Below are 21,818 nucleotides of genomic sequence, written 5' to 3' on the forward strand. Positions count from 1 at the left end.
ATACATCCAAGTCATTATGATGCAGGTCTAGAGAAGACTGCTAGCATAAAATTATGGATTTTGTGCTAAACAACAAAAAGTGAGGAAATCTGGAAGAACTAGACTACTACAAGTACAGAATTGGCAACAAACACCTAAGGAAGAAAAGCATAAAGTGTAATGTAAAAATTATGTTCCATTACTGAATAAACAAAAATAACTTCAGAGTTGGAAATGAGACAAAATGGCATGAACAATAAGATGCAAACTAAGCAAATGAATTATAGGAAATAGATGATGCTGCTAGCCTCCTTACCCGTTGCTCTTGGAGCTCCCTGATGGTATCCTGAGCTTTCTCCAGCTTAGCACTAGCCTCATCACTTTGCTGTTTAAAGGTGGCCAGCTCCCGTTTAATGAGGTAGTTTTCCTCTGCCTCTTGTGCCCTTGTCACTTGTCCCTTAGGACACAATTGTGCAGGGAGTAAAGATTGGTGTGGGGGAGTAGTGAAAAATTTTCTAATTTACATTGGTAGATTAGTAACGCATCCCAGAGGACAAACATTAGATTATTTGAAAATCTTTTCCCCCAGAAATATACTGTTTAGCAATGTAAAGCACTTACCAAATTTTCTACATGCAATTCTGTTAAATATACATGTAGTAAGAATTAATGGCCTCGATTGAATTAGAAAACTTAGGAGTTAGTGAGGAGCTGCACATGCATTAAAATTACAAACACTCCTTCATTTATATAAAGGTTTAAAAATGTGCATCTGGAATGGTCATCTGTAAATAAAACTGACTTACTGAATAGGGTTACTGTTTCAATGGACAATGGTTTTAATTTCAACTGGGCATTTATTTGATCAGTGACACTTCTTTACCCTTTATTAATTATTTCAAGTATTACTGAAATGTAATGAAATTGTGTAATTCAATTATTACTATATTTTTTTGAGAGAGTAACCGTTTTCCAGAAACACACAACTCATCATTTCAAATCTTGTGCAATACAGGAAGAAACTGTAAACAGAAGTAAAGACAACAGTCTTTCCCAAGGGATGCAGCATTTATCCATATTACAAGACATGGATAGGATGAGGAACTGTACCTGGATCAATCTATCTGCCAAAGAAGCACTTTCCTACAAAAGGAAAAAATCCAGACAGATATAAGAGAAAGTCTAAGAAAACAATGAATATAAAAGAAGCAGTGATAAAATAAGCTGTAAAACTAATAGAAGAGAAACTGTATAAAACTTCTGGAAGGTGTTGTGCCCCGTTTAAATCACTCCTCCTGGAAATGATCCAAATCATTTTCGTTATGACACTGAAATAATTCAAATTGTTTTCTTTTTGATACTTAAATTTATATATTACATATGCTTAAAGGAGGCGGAGAGTGAATAAAAGCTCACATGACATGTCCTCTAGGAAGACTTCGAAAAAGTAGAGGTATTTGATCAGCAGTGTCTCTAGCACATTATGTAGAGAGGCGAATTGTACTTTGTACCATTAGGTTCATATTTAATGAGAAGCCATGCTATTGTTAGAAGCTATTATCCCAACTTTAGACTTCAAAAAAATGTAGTAGAAACAGGTGCTAGGAAACTTTCAATCAACCAAAGTTTGCCATAAAAATAAGTTTTATCATCTTCTATATAGAACTTACACTGTTCTAATTAATTTGAACTACTGCACATTAGTACTCACAATTTTAGTTCTCCATTTTCCAATGCAGCTTATAAAACTAACCAAAGCAAAGAAGCATTCAGCAGATCATACCCATCATGCTGCTACTTAGAGAAATGTATATTTTCACTTATTTTATAAATAACCACCACTGAAATTCTACTGTAAGTTATAAACTATTCAGAATTTCAACAACATTGTATTTTGATGCATTCATCTTCTGCGCTTTAAATAGACTACTCATTTATCATCTACTATATTATGTAAATCAGCTACCACATCTTAAAAGCATAGCTCACAGAATACATCACTAAAGCAAGGCACAAATGAAGGCATTTAGTGCAATATTTCAGGTAATTACACAAAGTTAAGAGAAAATTAAACAGAAAACTTAGCACTAAATTAAAAGATGCATTAGTTGGCAAAGCCAGCCAAAATTTGCTGTGCAGAATATGACTTGCATCTATTTTGATGGAACTTAGTTTTACATGTGCAAGCAATCATGTTCTATCCAAACCTAAAAGCAGCAAACAATAATGAAAGGCAATTAAGGTTTACAGTAAGTTAATTAGAAATGCTGACATTTCATCCAAGAATAATTAGTAACTCAAACCTTAAATAGCTTAACAGTTGAAATAAAACAAATGTTGTGACAAATAACGAATGTACGATTAATTACCTCTTGCAGGTGAGCTGATGCTTAAAGTCTTTTTTTTTAAGTAAAGGTTCTGATTTGCTTGAGCAGCATTGTTTTCTTTTGAATGATGCTCCACAGAGTTACAAGAATTCCAACTCAGTCGGAAATTGTGACAATTGAAAAGCTTTTATTAATTTACTTACTTAAATTAGGTGGAACACACAGAAATGTACAAAATTGAGGCAAGTACAAATCAGTGTTATAACCATAAGCCCCAAATGACCGAAAATATATTTGTCACTTAAAATCTCTACTTTGATTAACCAATTCCAACAGGGGAGCTCAGCAAACCATTAGATTAAGCAAATATACACATTGTAAAAACTCATTAAATAACCTTGCCTAAGGAGTAAGCAAATGAATCCTTGTTAAAGAAATTAAAAAGTTCCTTTCATTGTGTCTTTCATATTTAGACTAATATTAATTTTAAATTCCTTATTTTAAATTAGGTTAGTTCTAGTTATAATAGAGGGCGACATTTTACGGCTCTTCCCCCCAGTGGGATTTTCCATTCCCGCCAAAGTCAAAGGCGTTTTGATTGGCTTGCCACATTTTAACGGTCTCGGCCCCGTAAAACTCTACCCAGAGTTAAAAAATGTTGTGCGTGTGTTGTTTTCCATAGCTGCTTCATACAAATTCATGGATAATTCCTTTCCTTAGAAGAATATGACTGAATGACGAGGAAAATAATTGTTGCAAGTCAAAAAGCACTGATCTATTTAAAGACTACAGCATAAAGTGACATCATCCTTCCATGCGCAATTTTAACACAAGCTGAGTGAATTTCCAATATTGGCAGGCCAGATGAGAAGAAAAGTAGTAGGGTGTGTTAAAACGAGGGGCTGGCCAAGTCCTGAACAGGATTGTCCTCTCACATTGTAAAAAATGAATGGCAAAGGGGGATTTAAAGATGTTGGAAAATGCATTAAAAGATGACATTGGAGTGGCAACCCTGTATAGTAATGTTTGAATGTTAGGAAGCAAATCTATGCCCATGATTCGCTGTGCAGAGTGTTCAGCACAGTGGTGGAAGCAGCCGCGGTTTATAGAAAAGTTGGCTTTTCACTCCAGTTTTTCTGATGCCTCTTTTAAACAGTCCATTACATAGCAGCATCAAGCAATCCACCCGGCAATTATCTCAGATGAAGTGAGGGCAAAATGGATAAGCTTCAACCCAGCCACTTATTTTGCTACCATTATACTGTGATTTTTTGTTTTTTTCCTTCCCCCACCACCCACCCAAACAACAGGCAATCAGTAAGAAAAACCAAAGGCTCCTCAGTCTCAAAAATCTTCAACTTTTAAGTTTCAATTCTCAAATATGAAATCTGCAATGGCAACCAGGCCAGTGTACTGAAATGACCAGAAAATCATCCTTTTTGCTCATCAGTATGAAAGTGCACCTAATACACTAGTGCTGTCTCCCAACCCCACCACACCCCATATACTGCTAAAGAACACAAGATTGTTCCCAAGATGTATTTATTAAATCTATGTAACACATGCCTCTTTGCTTAGTATTAATGTATAGCTGAGCCAGGCACTGTTAGTAAATAAGCCAGGCTATTTTGTTGGCTCCAAATCATCTTTGATCAGATAAGCAGGTGAAACACCTCCCGCAGCAATCCATAGAATTTTTATTACAGGGTACAGTGTCTCAAAACCAACAACTTTGGGACTGAGTCAATGCCAGATTTCGGATCTTGCCAGCTTTCAGTTTGGGCCGAACTGGGCCAAACCAGGTGTGGTGCGGTCAAAGTCGCTCGGGCCACTTGGAGCACAGGAAAAGACTGGTGTGCGAAGCCGATGACTAAACCTGCGCACAACCCCATTAATGCTGCACCTAGCTGAGCAAGTCAGTAAATTATTTTACTCATTTAATAAAAAGTCATTCATGACCACTTATAAAAACGTCTGGTTTTTGGATATCTCTGGTTTCTGGATAGCTGGATTTGAGACAATGTACCTGTAAATGAACAAACTATCTCAGTTTTTAAGCTTAAAATCTTGGATTCTCTATAACTCAATCTAATAGTACTCACCTTCTCCAAAGTTTCAATGCGCTGTTTCAGCAGTCGATTTTCTGTGCGTAACCTCTAAAAATAGGAAATACATTCTGAATAACATTACATATATCCTCTTTTTTAAAACAATGCTATTGAATGGAAAAGCTCTAGGTTTTAGCAAACATACAATCCAGATGATGCAAATCTATCTAGTTGTGCTTACAGTTTTCATTATTTTTCATTAAACAAAATACCATACCCATTGTATTCTGTAAGCAAGGCTTACAGAAAAACCAAAGGCAGCTCTGTGGGAAGTGCAGCAACATCAACATCTTGCATCAGGAAAGAGAAAATTAATGTGGCTTAAAAATGGTGGGGGCAAGGTGCCTAATATTCAAAGATACAAAGTGATCAGAAAAGGTGGAGAAGGAAAAGGGGAGGTGGGCTGGCAGTACAGATTAGGGAAGGCAGTGTACTGTTGAAAAGAGGGGATGTCCTTGTTTTGGGGGGGGGCGGGGCAAGAATAGCATCTATTTGGTTAGAGTTAAAAAGCAACAAAAAAAAAATCACATTTCTGGGGATATGCTTCAGGGCCTAAATTTTAGGCCTTCAAATAAAGATATAGAGGAGCAAGTCTGTAGGAAATTACAGATGTGGAAGAACTGTAGAGTGGTAATATTGGATGATTTTACCTAAATATCGATTGGGATAAGATTAGAGTAAAGGGGAAGGAGGAGGAGGCATTCAGAGATGCCTTCAGGAAAACATTCTTGACCAGCATCTTCTCGGTCCAACTAGGGAGGAGACATTACTGGATCTGGTGCAGGGGAATGAGGTGGGCCAAGTAGACCAAGTACCTGTGGGAAAACACTTGGGTAAGCGTGATCGTTGTTGTAAGGTTTAGATTAGTAACGGAGAAAGGCAAGGAACAAATCGGAAGTAGAGTTCTAAATTGGAAGAGTGCTGACTTAAATGGGATGAGAGAGGATCGAGCTAGGGTAAAATGGAACCAAAGTTTGTCAGGAAAACTGTAATGGAACAATAGCTGATCTTGAAGAGATGTTTCAGGCACAGACTAGATACATGCTAACAAGAGGGGAACCAAAGCCAAGGTTCCTTGGATGACGAGGGAGGTAGAGAATATGATGAATCAAAGAAGAAAGTGTATGATGCATGTTAGGTGAATTCTTTATGGGAGAGCCAGGTCAAATACAGTAAGTTGAGAGGGGAAGTGAAGAGGAAAATATGACTGACAAAGAGAGAATATGAGAGTAGAGTGGCAGTTAACATTAAAGAGAATCTAAAAATCCCCTACTGACATGTAAATAGTAAGCAGGTAGTAAGAGGCAAGGTGGGATCTATTAGGGACAAAGAAGGCGATATGTGCTTAAGGGTGCAGGGCAAGGCTAGAATACTATGAGTACTTTACATCGGTAGCAAAAACAAAAATATCTGGAAAAACTCAACAGGTCTGACAGCATCTGCGGAGAGGAATACAGTTAACGTTTCGAGTCCGTATGACTTTTACTTTATATCGGTGTTTAGTGTGAAAGAGGATGCCAACAAAATATTGGTAGAAGTGGAGATGGCAAAGGGAATGGATGGGACAAAAATTGATAGGCAAGATGTACTGGAAAAGCCGGCTATGCTTAGAGTGGACAAGTCGTCTGGTCAGGATGGCTTGCATCCTGGGTTGCTAAAGCAAGTGGGGATGGAGATAGTGGTAGGGCTTGCCATAATCTTCCAATCTTCCCTAGGTCCAGGGGAGGTGCCAGAGGATTGGAAAGTGGCAAATGTGACACCCACATTGAAGAAAGTCTATGACATTCCTAGTAATTACAAGCTTGTCAGTTTAATATCAGTGGGGATAAGGTTTTGGAAACAAAAACCAGGGAAAAAATTAACAAGGTTTTGGAGAGGTTTCAGTTAATTAAGGAAGCCAGCATGGATTTGTAGAAGGCAGATCCTGCTTGACTAATCTAACTGAATATTTTGTTAAAGTAACAGAAAGTTGATGTAAATAGTGCAGTGGTTGTTGTCTATATGGGTTTTAAGAAAGCATATGACAAAGTACCACATAAAAGGCTAGTTAACACAATTGAGGCTCATGGAATATGGAGGTCAGGGTCAATTTGGGTTAATAAAAAAATGGCTTAAGGACAGAAAACAAAAGCAAGCCATGCTAAATGGTTGTTTTTCAGACTGGAGAATGGTAGACAGTGGTGTTCCCCAAGGGTCACTGCTAGGACCTATGATTGTTTTGATATATTACATATAGATATATACAAACATGACTTGGATACCGAAATAGTGTAAAATTTCAAAATTTGCCAATGGTACCAAACCTGAAGGTGTGACAGACAGTGAGGATACCACCAATCAACTGCACAGGACATATATGCCCATTCTGCTAGCCATCTAAGTGGCAGATGGAATTTAATACAGAGAAGTGTGAGATGATGCATTTTGGCAGAAGGGATAGGGAGAAGCAATATAGGCTTAATGCAGAGTTCTAAAGAGAGTACAGGGACCTGGGTGCATTGATCTTTCATATTGAAAGTATAAAACAAAGCATATGGGATCTTGGACTTCAGAAAGAGAGGTACTGAGTGCAAAAGCAGAACTTTCATAAAGCTCTGCTTAGGCTACATCTAGAGTTTTGCGTCCAGATCTGGCCAGTTTAGGAGGGATGTAAAGATCCTTGAAAGGGTGCTGGGGAGATTTATCAGAGCCGTTCCAAGGATGAGGGAACTTAGTTACAAGGTGAGGTTGGTTGTGCTTCGTGGAGCAAAGGAAATTGAAGGGAGATCTGACGATTATGACAGATTTAGATAAGGTAGAGAAAGTAAAGCTGTTCCCATTAACTGATGGTACAAGGGCTAGGAGACACAGATTTAAGGTTTTGGGCAAGAGATACAGGGGAGATGTGAAGAACAACATTTTTATTTTACATAGTAAGTAGTAATGACCTGCAACAAAAACAGAAAATGCTGGAAAAACTTAGGAGGTCTGGCAGCATCTGTAGAGAGAGAAACAAAGTTAACGTTTCGAGTCCACATGACCCTTCTTCAAAACTTGAAACATTAACTCCGTTTCTCTCTCCACAGGTGCTGTCACAGACCTGCTGAGTTTTTCCAGCATTTTCTGTTTTTTTTTATTTCCAGCATCTGCAGTATTTTGCTTTTATTTTTATGGTAATGAGCTGGAACTTGCTGCCTGCCAGGGTGGTAGAAGTGGAGACAATGATTGCGAAAGGAAATTAGACAGATATTTGAGAGAAATAAACTTGCAGGCTGCAGGTATAAAGCAGGGGGAAAATTTTCTGCCTGTCAGACAGGCTGGGTGGGAGCGGGCGCGCAGCTGATCGCCACCCGCAATCGGCTGCACGCTGCCAATTAAGGCCTGCCCAGCGTGATGCGCACCCGGAAGTGCTCAGCGCTACCTGTGCAGGCGGGGGCGGGGAGGAGAGTGTCGGAGCTGCCTCAGGGAGATTACTTTGATTATGAAAACTTGAAAAAAAAAAGAATTATTCAGACATGTCCCTCATGTGTCACATGAGCTGGTACATGGCAATGAATTTTAATAAAAAGTTTTATTAAACTTATAAACCCTTCATGAAACCTCATCCCGCCCGTGAACGAGATTCCGTGAAAAATGCGAAGGCAGTTTGGGCTCTTTGCCTGCCCGACAATCTTAAGGGTGGATGGGCAGCCCCGACAATGGCTTTAATGAGGTGATTAATGGCCTTTTTAGGCCTTTGACAGTTCGACGGGCGTGCAGCCGAATCCGATGCACGCCAGCAGAACTGAAGACCGGAATGGTGCACGGTGACGTTGAGACGCATGCCCGACGTCACTGCGTCATTTTACGCATCGACGTGTGGGGCCCGCCTCAGACTCAATGGCCGAAATGACATGCACATAGTAAATATAGTCAAATAAGAGAAACATGTCCTATGCCATGTTTCCTGCATTGTCACGTTTGGTTCAAAGTGGAGAGGTGGGATCAGGTTGAAAAATCTGACTGGGCTCACATATGAATAACTGCCACTTGGCAAATGTATCAGAATGCAAATCGGCATCCATAGAACTGTGGCACAGCAGGGAACTAATGGTTTTAAGAGAAGCAGAGCGTTTAAAAAGTAGTGAAACAGCAAGTGAAACATGAGTGGAAAGAAACGATGAATGAAAAACAACTGAAAATATAGACCGGTGGGAACAGTAGTTAATGCATGAATATTTATTTTCTGCAGTTACAACTGTACTAATCACAGTGAAATATTTCCTTAATGCACAATGCAAAGCAGGACGGATAGAAAAGTTGCAGAGACAGAAATCTCTTGTGAGTGCCTTGGGTTGTTTCTCAATGTTAAGGCAATGCATAACCTTTTGACCTTGCAAGCAAATTTTTCTGTCTTATAACCATTGAGTGAAGCAATCCAACACTTACCTTAATTTCTACTTGCTCTTCCATCTCCTTATTTTTTATTGTAGTGTATTCCTTTTCTAACCTGACAATAAGAAATATATTCATCTGGTACATGGAGCATTTATAATACACACCAGATAAGACATCAAGACAAATATGACACTATTTTGATAGTGTAGTATTCCAAAGCCGTTAAGAAGCCATACTTTCAACTCAATGAGGTTCATACAATCACAGGTTTTCTAATGCTCACCAGGATATGTGTGCCCATAGCAGGAGGAAAGCAGCCTGACTAATTATTTGGTTTTGTACTTCTGTTCTCTTTATCCATTACAGGAAAGTCACAATGTGTAGGCACAATGATAGTCAAAGTTGCAATGGCATGATTACTCTCGGAAAGCAGATTAATATCATGGAAATTTAAGAAAAATAGAGCTGTATCTGATACCCACTTCTTCATCTTCTTTGCATTGTATTTAATTTGATAAGCCGCTTGGATCAACTTGTCAGGGCCACTGTCAAACTGATGTGGAATGACTTTTTGAAAATGCTAGTGGAAAAATTACATAGATGTAATTAACACTGTGGAACATATTTTTTAAAAAATTATATAAACTACAAAAATTGTCACTTTTTAAACCAGAAACACTAAGTTAGTTTCATCTTTACCTGTAACATTCCCTCCATATCAAGCTGCATCAGTTCTGCCTGATTGGCCTGTAGTATAGCTATCCCAACACGAAAAACAATTTCTAGACCCTGATAAAAAATACAAAATCACAGTGAAATCTGAACAAAGACTAATTAAAAAATCCTTTTTCTTTTCCTACCCCCAAATATCTTGGCACGCTTCTATAACAACTGTTAGTGAACAACTAAGGCTTTAGTGCTTCGCAGTAGGTATAATTTGCACAATTACTTACCTCTGACATGAAAATGTCAAATAATCTTGTAGCAACTGGTAGTGGAAATGTAGTCAGAAAGATAGTAAGGAACCAGGAAGAAGAGTACATGGAGGTGTGGAAACTCTGCGATTGAAAGTGCACATAAAGTTCTGGTAGCTGTTCCTGTGAATACAAAACATATTAACCAACAGAAATCAGAAGTGGCATGGCTGTACTGTATAATTTGAACTACACACATCTAACGACTATATTTCAATCTTTTTGAGGTGGTTTGATGGTTACTGGGTGTAGTTTGATTTTCATGAGACCACATTCTGTGAAGTATAAAGTGAATGTAATTCTGGAGGCAAAACAGGAACTGCTAAATCTTAAACCAAAGTATTTTGAATAAGTCAGTTGTTTTGAGTAATTCAGTCCTCTAACCATTCATGAACATTGTCTCAATTGGGAGCTGTTCCAGTACAGCTACAACACTGGCATCTACCCAGCCATGTGGAAAATTGCCCAGGTACGTCCTGTACACACAAAGCAAGACAAATCAAACCCAGCCAATTACCACTCCATCAGTCTACTCTCCATCATCAGTAAAGTAATGGAAGGGGTCATCAACAGTGCTATCAAGCGGCACTTGCTTAGCAATAACCTGCTCACTAATGCCCAGTTTAGGTTCAGCCAGGGCCACTCAGCTCCTGACCTCGTTACAGCCTTGGTTCAAACATGGACAAAAGAGCTGAACTCCCAAGGTGAGGTGAGAGTGACTGCCCTTGACATCAAGGCAACATTTGACTGTGTGTGGCATCAAGGAGCCCTACCAAAACTGGACTCAATGGGAATTCCCAAACTGGGCATCAGTGAGCAGGTTATTGCTAAGCAAGTGCCGCTTGATAGCATTGTTGATGATCCCATCCATTACTTTAACGATGATCGAGAGTAGACTGATGGGGCGGTAATTGGCTGGGTTTGATTTGTCCTGCTTTGTGTGTACAGGACATACCTGGGTAATTTTCCATATAGCCGGGTAGATGCCAGTGCTGTAGCTGTACAAGGACAGCTTGGCTAGGGGCGTGGCAAATTCTAGAGCACAAGTCTTCAGTACTATTGCCGGAATATTGTCAAGGCCCATAGCCTTTGCAGTATCCAGTGCCTTCAGCCGTTTCTTGATATCATGTGGAGTGAATTGAATTGGCTGAAGACTGACATCTGTGATGCTGGGGAACTCCAGCGGAAGTCGAGATGGGTCATCCACTCAGCACGTCGGCTGAAGATTGTTGCGAATACTTCAGCCTCATCTTTTGCACTGCTGTGCTGGGCTCCTCCATCATTGAGGATGGGGATATTTGTGGAGCCACCTCCTCCAGTGAGTTGTTTAATTGTCCAGCACCATTCACAGCTGGATGTGGCAGGACTGCAGAGCTTCGATCTGATTCGTTCATTGTGGGATCGCTTAGCTCTGTCTATCACTTGCTGCTTATGCTGTTTGGCATGCAAGTTGTCCTGCTTTATAGCTTCACCAGGTTGACACCTCTTTTATTTTGAGGTACGCTTGGTGCTGCTCCTGGCATGCCCTCCTGCACTCTTCATTGAACCAGGGTTGATCCCCTGGCTTTATGGTAATGGTAAAGTGGGGGATATGCTGGACCACGAGGTTACAGATTGTGTTCTAGTACAATTCTGCTGCTGATGGCCCACAGCACCTTATGGATGCCCAGTCTTGAGATGCTAGATCTGTTCAAAATCTATACCATTTAACACGGTGGTAGTGCCACACAACACGATGGAGGGTATCCTCAGTGTGAAGGCGGGACTTCATCTCCACAATGACTGTGCGGTGGTCACTACTACCAATATTGTCACGGACAGATGCATCTGCAGCAGGCAGGTTGGTGAGGATGAGGTCAAGTATGTTTTTCCCTCTTGTTGGTTCCCTCACCACCTGCCGCAGACCCAGTCTAGCAGCTACGTCCTTTAGGACTCGGTCAGCTCGGTGCTACCGAGCCACTCTTGGTGCTACTGAGCCACTCTTGGTGATGGACATTGAAGTCTCCCACCCAGAAAACATTCTGCGCCTTTGCCATCCTCAGCGCTTCCTCCAAATGATGTTCAACATGGAGGAGCACTGATTCATCAGCTGAGGGAGGGCGGTATGTGGTAATCAGCAGGAGGTTTCCTTGTCCATGTTTGACCTGATGCTATGAGACTTCATGGGGTCCTGAGTCGATGTTGAGGACTCCCATGGCAACTCCCTCCTGACTGTACACCACTGTGCCACCACCTCTGCTGGGTCTGTCCTGCCGGTGGGACAGGACATACCCAGGGATGGTGATGGTGGAGTCTGGGACGTTATCTGTAAGGTATGATTCCATGAGGAAGACTATGTCAAGCTGTTGCTTGACTAGTCTGTGAGACAGCTCTCCCAATTTTGGCACTAGCCAAAGTTTTAAGTAGTAAGCATGATTTTGCAGGGTCAACAGGGCTGCGATTGCCGTTGTCGTTTCCGGTGCCTAGGTAGATGCTGGGTGGTACGTCTGGTTTTATTCCTTTTTCATGTCTTTGTAAAGGTTTGTTACAACTGAGTGGCTTGCTAGGCCATTTCAGAGGGCATATAAGAGTCAACCACATTGCTGTGGGTCTGGAGTCATGTGTAGGCCAGACCAGGTAAGGACGACAGATTTCCTTCCCTAAAGGATGTCAGCAAGCCAGATTGGGGTTTTTACAACAATTGACAATAGTTTCATGGACATCACTGGACTTTTAATTCCAGATTTTTACTGAATTCAAATTCCACCATCGGCCGTGACGAACCCGGATCCACAGAGCATTACCCTGGGTCTCTAGGTTACTAGTCCAGCGACAATACCACTATGCCATCGCCTCCCCCTAAATAAATCTGAATATAACCACACATTAATTTAGTTTAATCTTTCTCTTACCTGTATCATCCACTCAAATTGATACATACAAAGGCCTAGCTCAGCCATAGTAGGTTTGAAAAGTTCTCTGAGTCGGTAGTCTTGCATTAACTTGACAAAAACACAAAATGCTTCCTCCTCTGGCATCTTCACAGGAGAAAATAGACACAAATTAAGACTGGAAGGATCCAAGGGAATCATATGCATTACATTCATGCACTTAAAATTCAAGTTTTACAGAATATGTGTAAATATTTTCAATATAAATTTCTTTAGTCAGCTTTTACTTCTATTTTGTTTAGTCCTTTATGTACACACTTCTTTCTACATTTCTGCAAAAAACTGGAAATAACAACATCCCTAAATTAACCTTTGCAATCTAATCAAACTAACACCATACAAGATATTTACTTTAAAAAAATTGAGGGAGAAAGGCTTATAAAAGGTCAGCTGGCACCTTTCATATGTCAGGTCGAAGTTATACTATATCCTGTGCAATACTCAAGTGGTATTAGATAAAAAGGCTGTGATACCTTACCTATCAGCTTCAGTGCAGTCAAGAAAAAGATTGTCATCCTATCATCTGAAAGTATTTCACACTAACACAAAAGCATCTGTCTAATGGTATTTTTAAATACTTTCATTACAGTCTATGAAAAATATATTTCACACTGAATCTACTCAGTGGAAAATGGAAAGTATAAGACACTGAGAACCTTAGAGATATGCTTTTAATGTGACTGTTCTGTCAAACTCCAGATACCAGGAAATTGGATCAAAACAACAAATGATTGGTGAATATATGGATATTGCTGAGAGTCAGCTGGAAGATAATCTCAAAATGGATCATTTTTAGACCATGGTAAGAGAAGACCAACGACACAGTGGAAGGCCAATTCTTAACAATTCCTGCAGCAATTTCTCCAATTAACTAGCAACAAAAATGTATTACAGCAGCTACCCTGAGAATCATAACTGTAACGTACTGAATTTCCTGCCTTTGCATCAATTTTCTTCACTCAATTCCTTTCCTGAAGTCATTGACATAACTCTATAGTACAGTTTCACTGGCACCAGGCAACTTCAGGTAACTTGACCAAGTGATCATTGTGAAAATAATGAGACCTGACAGATTATTCCATCACCTGGACCTTTATAACTGCCGCTAATACTGTCCTGATCCAATGCCCAGCATACACGTTTCAGCTGCAGTTACTGGATATCTAAACAATGACTCAAGCTATAATTGCAGATGTGAACATCTGAGAAAATCACTCAAGAACTTTAAAGACAAAAGGGAGGTCAGAGATGGGGCATTAATCAGCAACAACAGAAGGGTCAGGTGGATGTTTCTGGGGTGCATGGGAGATAGGGTAATGGCTACACTTTTGAAAGGGAGGAGACAAAGGGCTGAGACACAGGAAACATTTCCAATACCTAGCTAGCATGTGCGCCTGGAAGGAAAACTGAATGGTTAGTAGTCCAGTAGAAATAGGGTTGAGGGAGCAATTGGTAGGTTTTATGGACAAGGTGAGCTTGACCAGATTGAGAGCAGAGCTCACAGAACTGACGGAAAAACTAGAGTAGGGAAGTGACTGATGGGCAAGGAGAATGGGGGATAGCAAGTAACAAAACTGAATAAGATGGCCTTCACCTCGGTGACAAAAAATTTCCATGAGCTCTTCATATGTTGAAATTGAGGATAAAGGGAATAGGTAAGTTTTAGAAGCACTCGAGAAAAGGCACTTGGAATTATCTTTGCTCTCTAGTGACTCTAACGTAGTACGTGACAGTTTTGTTGGGGTGAAGGCAATGGTGGAAGAGAGGGCATGTTTAGGCAAATCAGCAGCTACAGATGTATCATACTGAATGGAAGGCCGCAGGTCATGCACTTGGGAGCTTGAAACACTCCAGGCATCAGGAAATGTGACCCACATGCTAACCTTAAGCCTTCCCAGAGGATTAGGTTAGGTACTTAGCAGGATAGATGCTGGGAGGATGTTTTCCTGGCTGGCAAGTCTAGAACTAGAAGTCTCGGTCTCAGAATAAGGGGTCAACCGTATAGCACCGAGATGAGGAGAAATTTCTTCACTCAAAGGGTTGTGAAACTTTGGAATTCTAGAGAACTGTAGATGCTCAGTGATTGAGTATATTCTAGACAGAGGGAGATAGATTTCAAGATACATGGGGAAACGAGGGAGTTGGGGATACTGCAGGAAGGTGGAGTTGATGTAGAAGGTCAGACATGATCTGACTGAAGGAATCTGGCCTACTCCAACTCCTATTTCTTATGTTATGATCTTAGAACTCTTTTGTGACCTCTTATAATTTTAATAGTGAGCCCTAAGTGTACCAAAGCAAGACAAGGTAAATTAACAGCTACCAAATGCTGTGGTAGTGACACACACACACACACCAAGGCCAAAAGCACAGAAATTCCACCAAAGACTTACTAAATTTAAAATCAAAATACCTGCATTAGTAGTAGTCCAACTATAAAAGCACTCCCTTGGCAATAACCAACTTCACGATCTACAAGTGAATAGGCCTGCAAACAGAAATAAATTATACTTAAAACTTAATGTGAAGACAATTTGCAAAATAACTGTTCAGAAAAAACACTGTACTGCATACTACAAATATGTGCGTAGAAATGGAAATATTTTATTTCTCTCCACATCATTTTAATCTGTAATCACGGAGCAATAGGGACTGAACAAATGATTGGAGAAATATCTAAATGAATCTACTTGCTGGTCATTTCTCATATATATCAATTGTACTTTATTCAGATAGACAGAACTGTTTCTCTTGCTGCTGGATTCTCAACAACTGTTCATAAAAAATGTTCAGTTGAAAAACAACATGGCAACAGCTGACCAAACTTGTATCTTGAAAGCATTATAACCATAAGTGATATCAAGTCTGCTCTTTCTGCACTTCCCAAATTTATAGAACTTGCCAATTATTGCTCATGGGTAAACTGCTAACAAAAGTTAAAGAAGTTTTAAAAAATAATTTAACAATTGAAATGGCATTCTGGCCATCTTGCCAGGTATGCTATTTTGCAGATGAGCAGATTTAGGAGATTGTCCCTGCACATTCCCAGCCCCATATAGTCCAATCTTATTTTCCAAGGCAATATATGACATACTAGCAGACATTATAACCTCTCTATGCCATCACTCTATCAATCCCAGAGACAGGATGGGAGAAGGTGATACTATGTGTGATTAGTGGTTGAAAGAAACCAAGAATGAGGATTGTAATATAAGGGTATGTCATAAATAGCTTTAATGTGGGACTGAGTGCAGTACCTCCCACAGTGGTGTAAGGAAGCACATGATCCGGATCCAGGATCAGTGTAGTACTGAGCAGAGACAGATATGGTCGTAAGCATGGAGAGAGCTCCTGGCTTGTATCTTTACATGTGTAAATAGTTCCAGTAGTTAAAAAAGACTTACAATTAAACTACAGGTGACTATGGAGACTTCTTTAAGACATACTGATCTGTAACCAAAGCTTCCCAACAAGGATGAACAAAATTCACAACTTAAAATGCAATTTCCTTTAAGCTTGACTGTGTACCCTTCCCCCTTCCAAGTAACTTAACTTAAAGCAAATTTTAGAGACATGCCTCCTCTCATTTCCCCATAATTTCCCCAAAAGGGAAAAGAAACGAGCATGAGATACATTTCCAATATAAAGTGCTTCCTCTTCCCCCAGTTTCCCACCATCCTTCAATCCAGCATGCCTTCTTATATTCTTACAGAATCACAGAATGATTACAGCACAGGAGGTGGTGTTATGACCCTTGACTAGATTCCCAAGTTTTAGTATGATAATGTTTTGTTTAAAGTAAACAAGGTCTGAGATTCAAGACATTTGCTAAAATACTAAAGCCACAAGACCCTACTGGTTTTGAACAAACTTGAATAAACTTCACTATACAAGGTCAAAAAGATAAAACAATTACAATATCTATTTTATGCTCTAACATTCAAGGTTAATATGAGGTGCATGTGAATTAACCCCTCTAGCGCTTCCTTAAAAATATTCAGACTCTGCTTCCACCACCTTTTGAGGAAGAGAGTTACAAAGACTCACTATCGTCTCCACATCCACCCTGTCAAGAACCCTCAGGATCTTAAAGGTTTCAACTGAGACGCCTCTTACTTTTCGAAATTCCAGTGAATACAAGCCAAACCTGTCCAGCCTTCACCTCATAAGGAAAACCCCCCCCATTCCTGGTACAAGTCTAGTAAACCTTCTCCGAACTGCTAACGCATATACATCTTAAATATGTGTCCTCTGGTTCTCGATCCTTCCACCAGTGGGAACAGTTTCTCCCTGGCAACTCGGACCAGATCGTCTCATTATTTTGAATAACTATCAAATCTCCTCCCAACCTTCTCTTCTCAAAGGAAAACAGTCCCAACTTCTCCAGTCTGTCTACATAACTGAAGTTCCTGATCCCTGGAACCATCCTCGTGAATCTTTCCTGCACTCTCTAATGCCTTCACATCCTTCTGAAGTGTGGTGTCCAGAACTGGACTCCAGTTGAGGCCCAGCCAGTGTTTTAAACTATTTTAACAAAACTTCCTTGCTTCTGTACCATATGCCCCTATGCCCCAGGACCCTCTGCTCCTGCACTCCCTTTAGAGGAAGAGAGTTACAAAGACTCACTATTTACAATTGTACCCTTAATTTTATTTTGTGTTTCAAAATGTACCATTTTCAAATGTACCAAAATGAATCGCTTCAAACTTCTCTATTTTTTCTCTTTCTTTCATGGGATGTGGATGTCACTGGCAAGGTCAACATTTGTTACCCATCCCTAATTGCCCTTTGAACTGAGTGGCTTGCTAGGCCATTTCAGAGGACAGTTAAGAGTTAACCACATTGCTGTGGGTCTGGAGTTACATGTAGGCCAGACCAAGTAAGGATGGTAGATTTCCTTCCTTAAGGGACATTAGTGAGCAGGTAGGTTTTTTACAACAATGGATGATAGTTTCTGAGACTAGCTTTGTATTGCAGTTTTATTGCCATGGTGGGATTTGAACCCATGGCTCCAGAGCATTAGCCTGGGTCTCTAGATCACTCGCCCAGTGACATTACCACTGCACCATCCTTTCCCCTCCCAAATTTTATCTGTCATTTGCCCGCCCACCAACCTACGACCTTTTGAAGTTCTACACCATCCTCCTCAAAGTTCACAATGCCTCCAAGTTTCGTATCGTCCGCAAATTTTAAAATTATGCCCTTTACACTAAGGTCTAGGTCATTTATATACATCAGGAAGAGCAGGGTTCCTAACACCGGCCCCTGGGGATCTCCACTACAAACCTTTCTCCATCAGTAACCACTACTTTCTGTTTCCTGTCACTCAGCCAATTTCACATTCATGGTGCTACTGTCCCTTTTGTTCCACAAGCTCTGACTTTGCTCAGATGTCTGCTCTACAGCACTTTATCAAATGCCTTCTGGAAGTCCATATACACCACATAAATAGCATTGCCCTCAACAACCCTCTGTTAACTCATCAAAAAAATCAAGCAAGTTAGTTAAACATGATTTACCCTTAGCAAATCTGTACTGGCTTTCCTTAATTAACCCGCGCTGGCCCAAGTGACCATGAAGTCACCTTGCTGATGTCAGTTAGTCAGAAGGTCCTTAAGAGGGCTTTACCAGGCTGGATGCCAAATTAGAGGAGTCATGTCAATAAAAGGTAGCATGACAAGGACACAACATGGCTGTCTTAGAGGGCAATCTGTAGAGTTCCTTATAGATCTGCTATGCTCTTCTAGGATATCTGTGCTGGTATCAGCAGAGTAACTTCCTAGTGCAAGGGGACGAAGGAAATAAAAAAAAACAGAACTGAGGATATACCTCACCAAGGATAATTATTTTATGTTCCCAATTTCTATCACCCCACCACTGACGTTCATACCTTCAGCTCTTTTGGCCCCGAGCTGTTGAATTCTCTTGCCAAACCTCTCTACGCCTTTGCTTGTTCAATCTGTTTGACCGCCTATCCTAATATCTCAATGTGGCTTAGTATCAAATTTTGTCTGATAATGCTCCTGTGAAGCTCCTTGGGATGTTTTACTATGTTAAAAGGGGCCATGCAACTGCAAATTGTTATATTTAATTAATACTGACATACCCAGCAAACCACAACTTCATCACTCTCCCTAGTAAGAATAATGGATGAATTTTCCTTGCAGCAAATTTTTGTCATTTAAAAAAAATCTCTTCCAATCAGACTCAGTAATACAAAGTCTCCAAATGCTCTATTTTGCTTCCCTTCAGTTCTTTCACATGAAGGAAGACACTAAATCAGGTGTCCTTATATTATATATGACTATAATCTACAGTCTCAAGCTAAAACCCGCTTAAAAAATAAATCTTTTCAATTCAAATTAATCTTTTCCCAATTGCTTTTTATAAGAGTGTACTATTGTACAAGATACAGATGTTATTTTTTGTCTCGTTAAGATAATTTGTCTCTCATGCAATAAACTACATCTGTGAAAGTGATAAAAACTGTAACGCTTGATGAAATTAATTTAAAACTTACCAGATGTTTTAAATAGGTGCTAGGCATGGATTCTGAATAGTTCTGATAGCCAAGAAAGGTTTAAAGTGGTTTGAAACAATATATTTCAGATGTCAACTATGAGGCACACCATATCCTGAATGATTGTAATAGAATATGAAGTGGTAGAGTGCAAGCTGATGCAACATGCATGCGAAAGCAAGAGAGCATAAAATCTAATGCAGCATTAATGGAAAGCAGACACTGAAATGGATGGAAGTGAGTTGTGTAGAAAGGAGACACTGTAGCTTTCCTGGAGGAAAAATAATCAAGAAACGCAAAGATAGAGAGAGGGGAAAAAATGTACAAAGATCAAAACAAACCTTATTAAACTAGAAAGTGGGAGGGGAAGGGAAGGGTGAAACTCCAAGAAGGATGACTAATGGGAAACAAAGCAGCAGGTTAGCGTGTGGGGGAGTGGATTCAACTTCATGAAAAATTATGAAAAAACTGAAAAGAAAGGAGAGCCCAGGAGAGGCTATTAAATTCTCCAGAACACAAAATAAGACAGAGTGTTTGGAAAGGGCTAGGAATCTAACTTCAAGCACATCAGATAAAGGGACCACAATGAGAAAGGGGATGGGAAATACAGGACTGAAGGTGTTGTATCTGAATGCATGCAGTATACGAAATAAGGTAATTGAGCTTGTGGCGCAGATTGAAATTGGCAGGTATGATGTGGTGGGCATCACGGAGACATGGCTACAAGGGGATCAGGACTGGGAGCTAAAATAGCTAAAAGATAGGCAGGTTGGCAGAGGGGGTGGGGTTGCTTTGTTAGTAAGAAATGAAATTAAATCGATAGCAAGAAACGACGTAGGGTCAGATGGTGTAGAATCTGTGTGGGCAGAGTTGAGGAATCGCAAAGGTAATAAAACCATAATGGGAGTTCTGTACAGGCCTCCGAACAGTAGTCAGGATGTGGGGCACAAGATACACAAGGTGTGTAAGAAAGGCAAGGTTACAGTGATCATGGGGGATTTCAATATGCAGGTAGACTGGGAAAATCAGGTTGGTAGTGGATCCCAAGAAAAGGAATTTGTGGAATGTCTACGAGATGGCTTTTTGGAGCAGCTTGTGGTGGAGCCCACTAGGGAACATGCAATTCTAGATTTAGTGATGTGTAATGAGGCAGATTTGATAAGGGAGCTTAAGGTGAAGGAACCCTTAGGAGGAAGTGCCCATAATAGGATAGAATTTACCCTGCAATTTGAGAGGAAAAAGCTGGAATCAGATGTAACGGTATTACAGTTGAATAAAGGCAACTACAGAGGCATGAGGGAGGAGCTGGCCAGAATTGACTGAGAGATGAGCCTAGCAGGAAAGACAGTGGAACAGCAATGGCAGGAGTTTCTGGGAGTAATTTGGGAAACACGGCAAAAATTCATCCCGAGGAAGAAGAAGGATACTAAAGGGAGGACGAGGCAACCATGGCTGACAAGGGAAGTCAGAGACAGCATAAAAGCTAAAGAGAAAGCATACAATGCGGCGAAGAGCAGTGGGAAACTAGGGGATTGGGAAGCCTACAAAGACCAACAGAGGACAACTAAAAAAGAAATAAGGAGGAAGATGATTAAATATGAGGGTAAACTAGCCAGTAATATAAAAGAAGATTGCAAGAGTTTTTTTAGATATATAAAGGGTAAGAGAAGGCAGAAGTAGACACTGGGCCATTGGAAAATGACACTGGAGAAGTAGCAGTGGGGAACAAAGAAATGGCGGAGGAACTGAATAGGTACTTTGCTTAAGTCTTCACGGTGGAAGACACGAGTAACATCCCCAAAGTTCAAGAGAGTCGGGGGGCAGAGGTGAGTATGGTGGCCTTTACCAAGGAGAAGGTGCTAGGAAAACTGAAAGGTCTGAAGGTGGATAAATCACCTGGACCAGATGGATTACACCCCAGAGTTCTGAAGGAGATAGCTGAAGAGATAATGGCGTTAGTGGTGATCTTTCAGGAATCACTCGAGTCAGGGAGGGTCCCAGAAGGACTGGAAAATCGCTAATGTAACCCCCCCTGTTTAAGAAGGGAGTGAGGCAAAAGACGGGAAATTACAGGCCGATTAGCCTGACCTCGGTCATTGGTAAGATTATAGAGTCCATTATTAAGGATGAGATTTCAGAATACTTGGAAGTGCATGGTAAAATAGGGCAAAGTCAGCATGGTTTCATCAAGGGAAGGTCATGCCTGACAAATCTGTTAGAATTCTTTGAGGAGGTAACGAGTAGGTTAGACAAAGGAGAGCCAATGGATGTTATCTACTTGGACTTCCAGAAGGCCTTTGACAAGGTGCTGCACAGGAGGCTGCTCAGTAAGATAAGAGCCCATGGTATTAGAGGCAAGGTACTGGCAAGGATAGAAGATTGGCTGTCTGGCAGGAGGCAGAGAGTGGGGATAAGGGGGTCCTTCTCAGGATGGTGGCTGGTGACTAGTGGAGTTCCACAGGGGTCAGTGTTGGTACCACAACTTTTCACTTTATACATTAATGATCTAGATGAAGGAACTGAGGGAATTCTGGCTAAGTTTGCAGATGATACAAAGATAGGTGGAGGGACAGGTAGTATTGAGGAGGCGGGGAGGCTGCAGAAGGATTTGGACAGGTTAAGAG

At 40.5% G+C, this 21,818-nt stretch overlaps 1 protein-coding gene across 1 annotated transcript in view; it reads right to left on the minus strand.

The window, feature by feature from the left end:
• evi5b (ecotropic viral integration site 5b) overlaps positions 1-21,818 on the minus strand; it is a 186,473-nt gene that overhangs the window by 81,687 nt on the left and 82,968 nt on the right. Inside the window, exons 5-13 of the mRNA XM_078561899.1 lie at positions 15,088-15,162; positions 12,636-12,761; positions 9,724-9,867; positions 9,470-9,559; positions 9,253-9,350; positions 8,822-8,882; positions 4,409-4,462; positions 1,090-1,122; positions 296-436 (exon numbers count right to left, since the gene is read on the minus strand). Of these exons, the coding sequence (XP_078418025.1) occupies positions 296-436; positions 1,090-1,122; positions 4,409-4,462; positions 8,822-8,882; positions 9,253-9,350; positions 9,470-9,559; positions 9,724-9,867; positions 12,636-12,761; positions 15,088-15,162 (822 nt within the window). The remainder of the gene's footprint in view (positions 1-295; positions 437-1,089; positions 1,123-4,408; positions 4,463-8,821; positions 8,883-9,252; positions 9,351-9,469; positions 9,560-9,723; positions 9,868-12,635; positions 12,762-15,087; positions 15,163-21,818) is intronic.

The sequence above is a fragment of the Cetorhinus maximus genome, chromosome 17, assembly GCF_964194155.1.
Source record: "Cetorhinus maximus chromosome 17, sCetMax3.hap1.1, whole genome shotgun sequence".
NCBI lineage: Eukaryota > Metazoa > Chordata > Chondrichthyes > Lamniformes > Cetorhinidae > Cetorhinus > Cetorhinus maximus.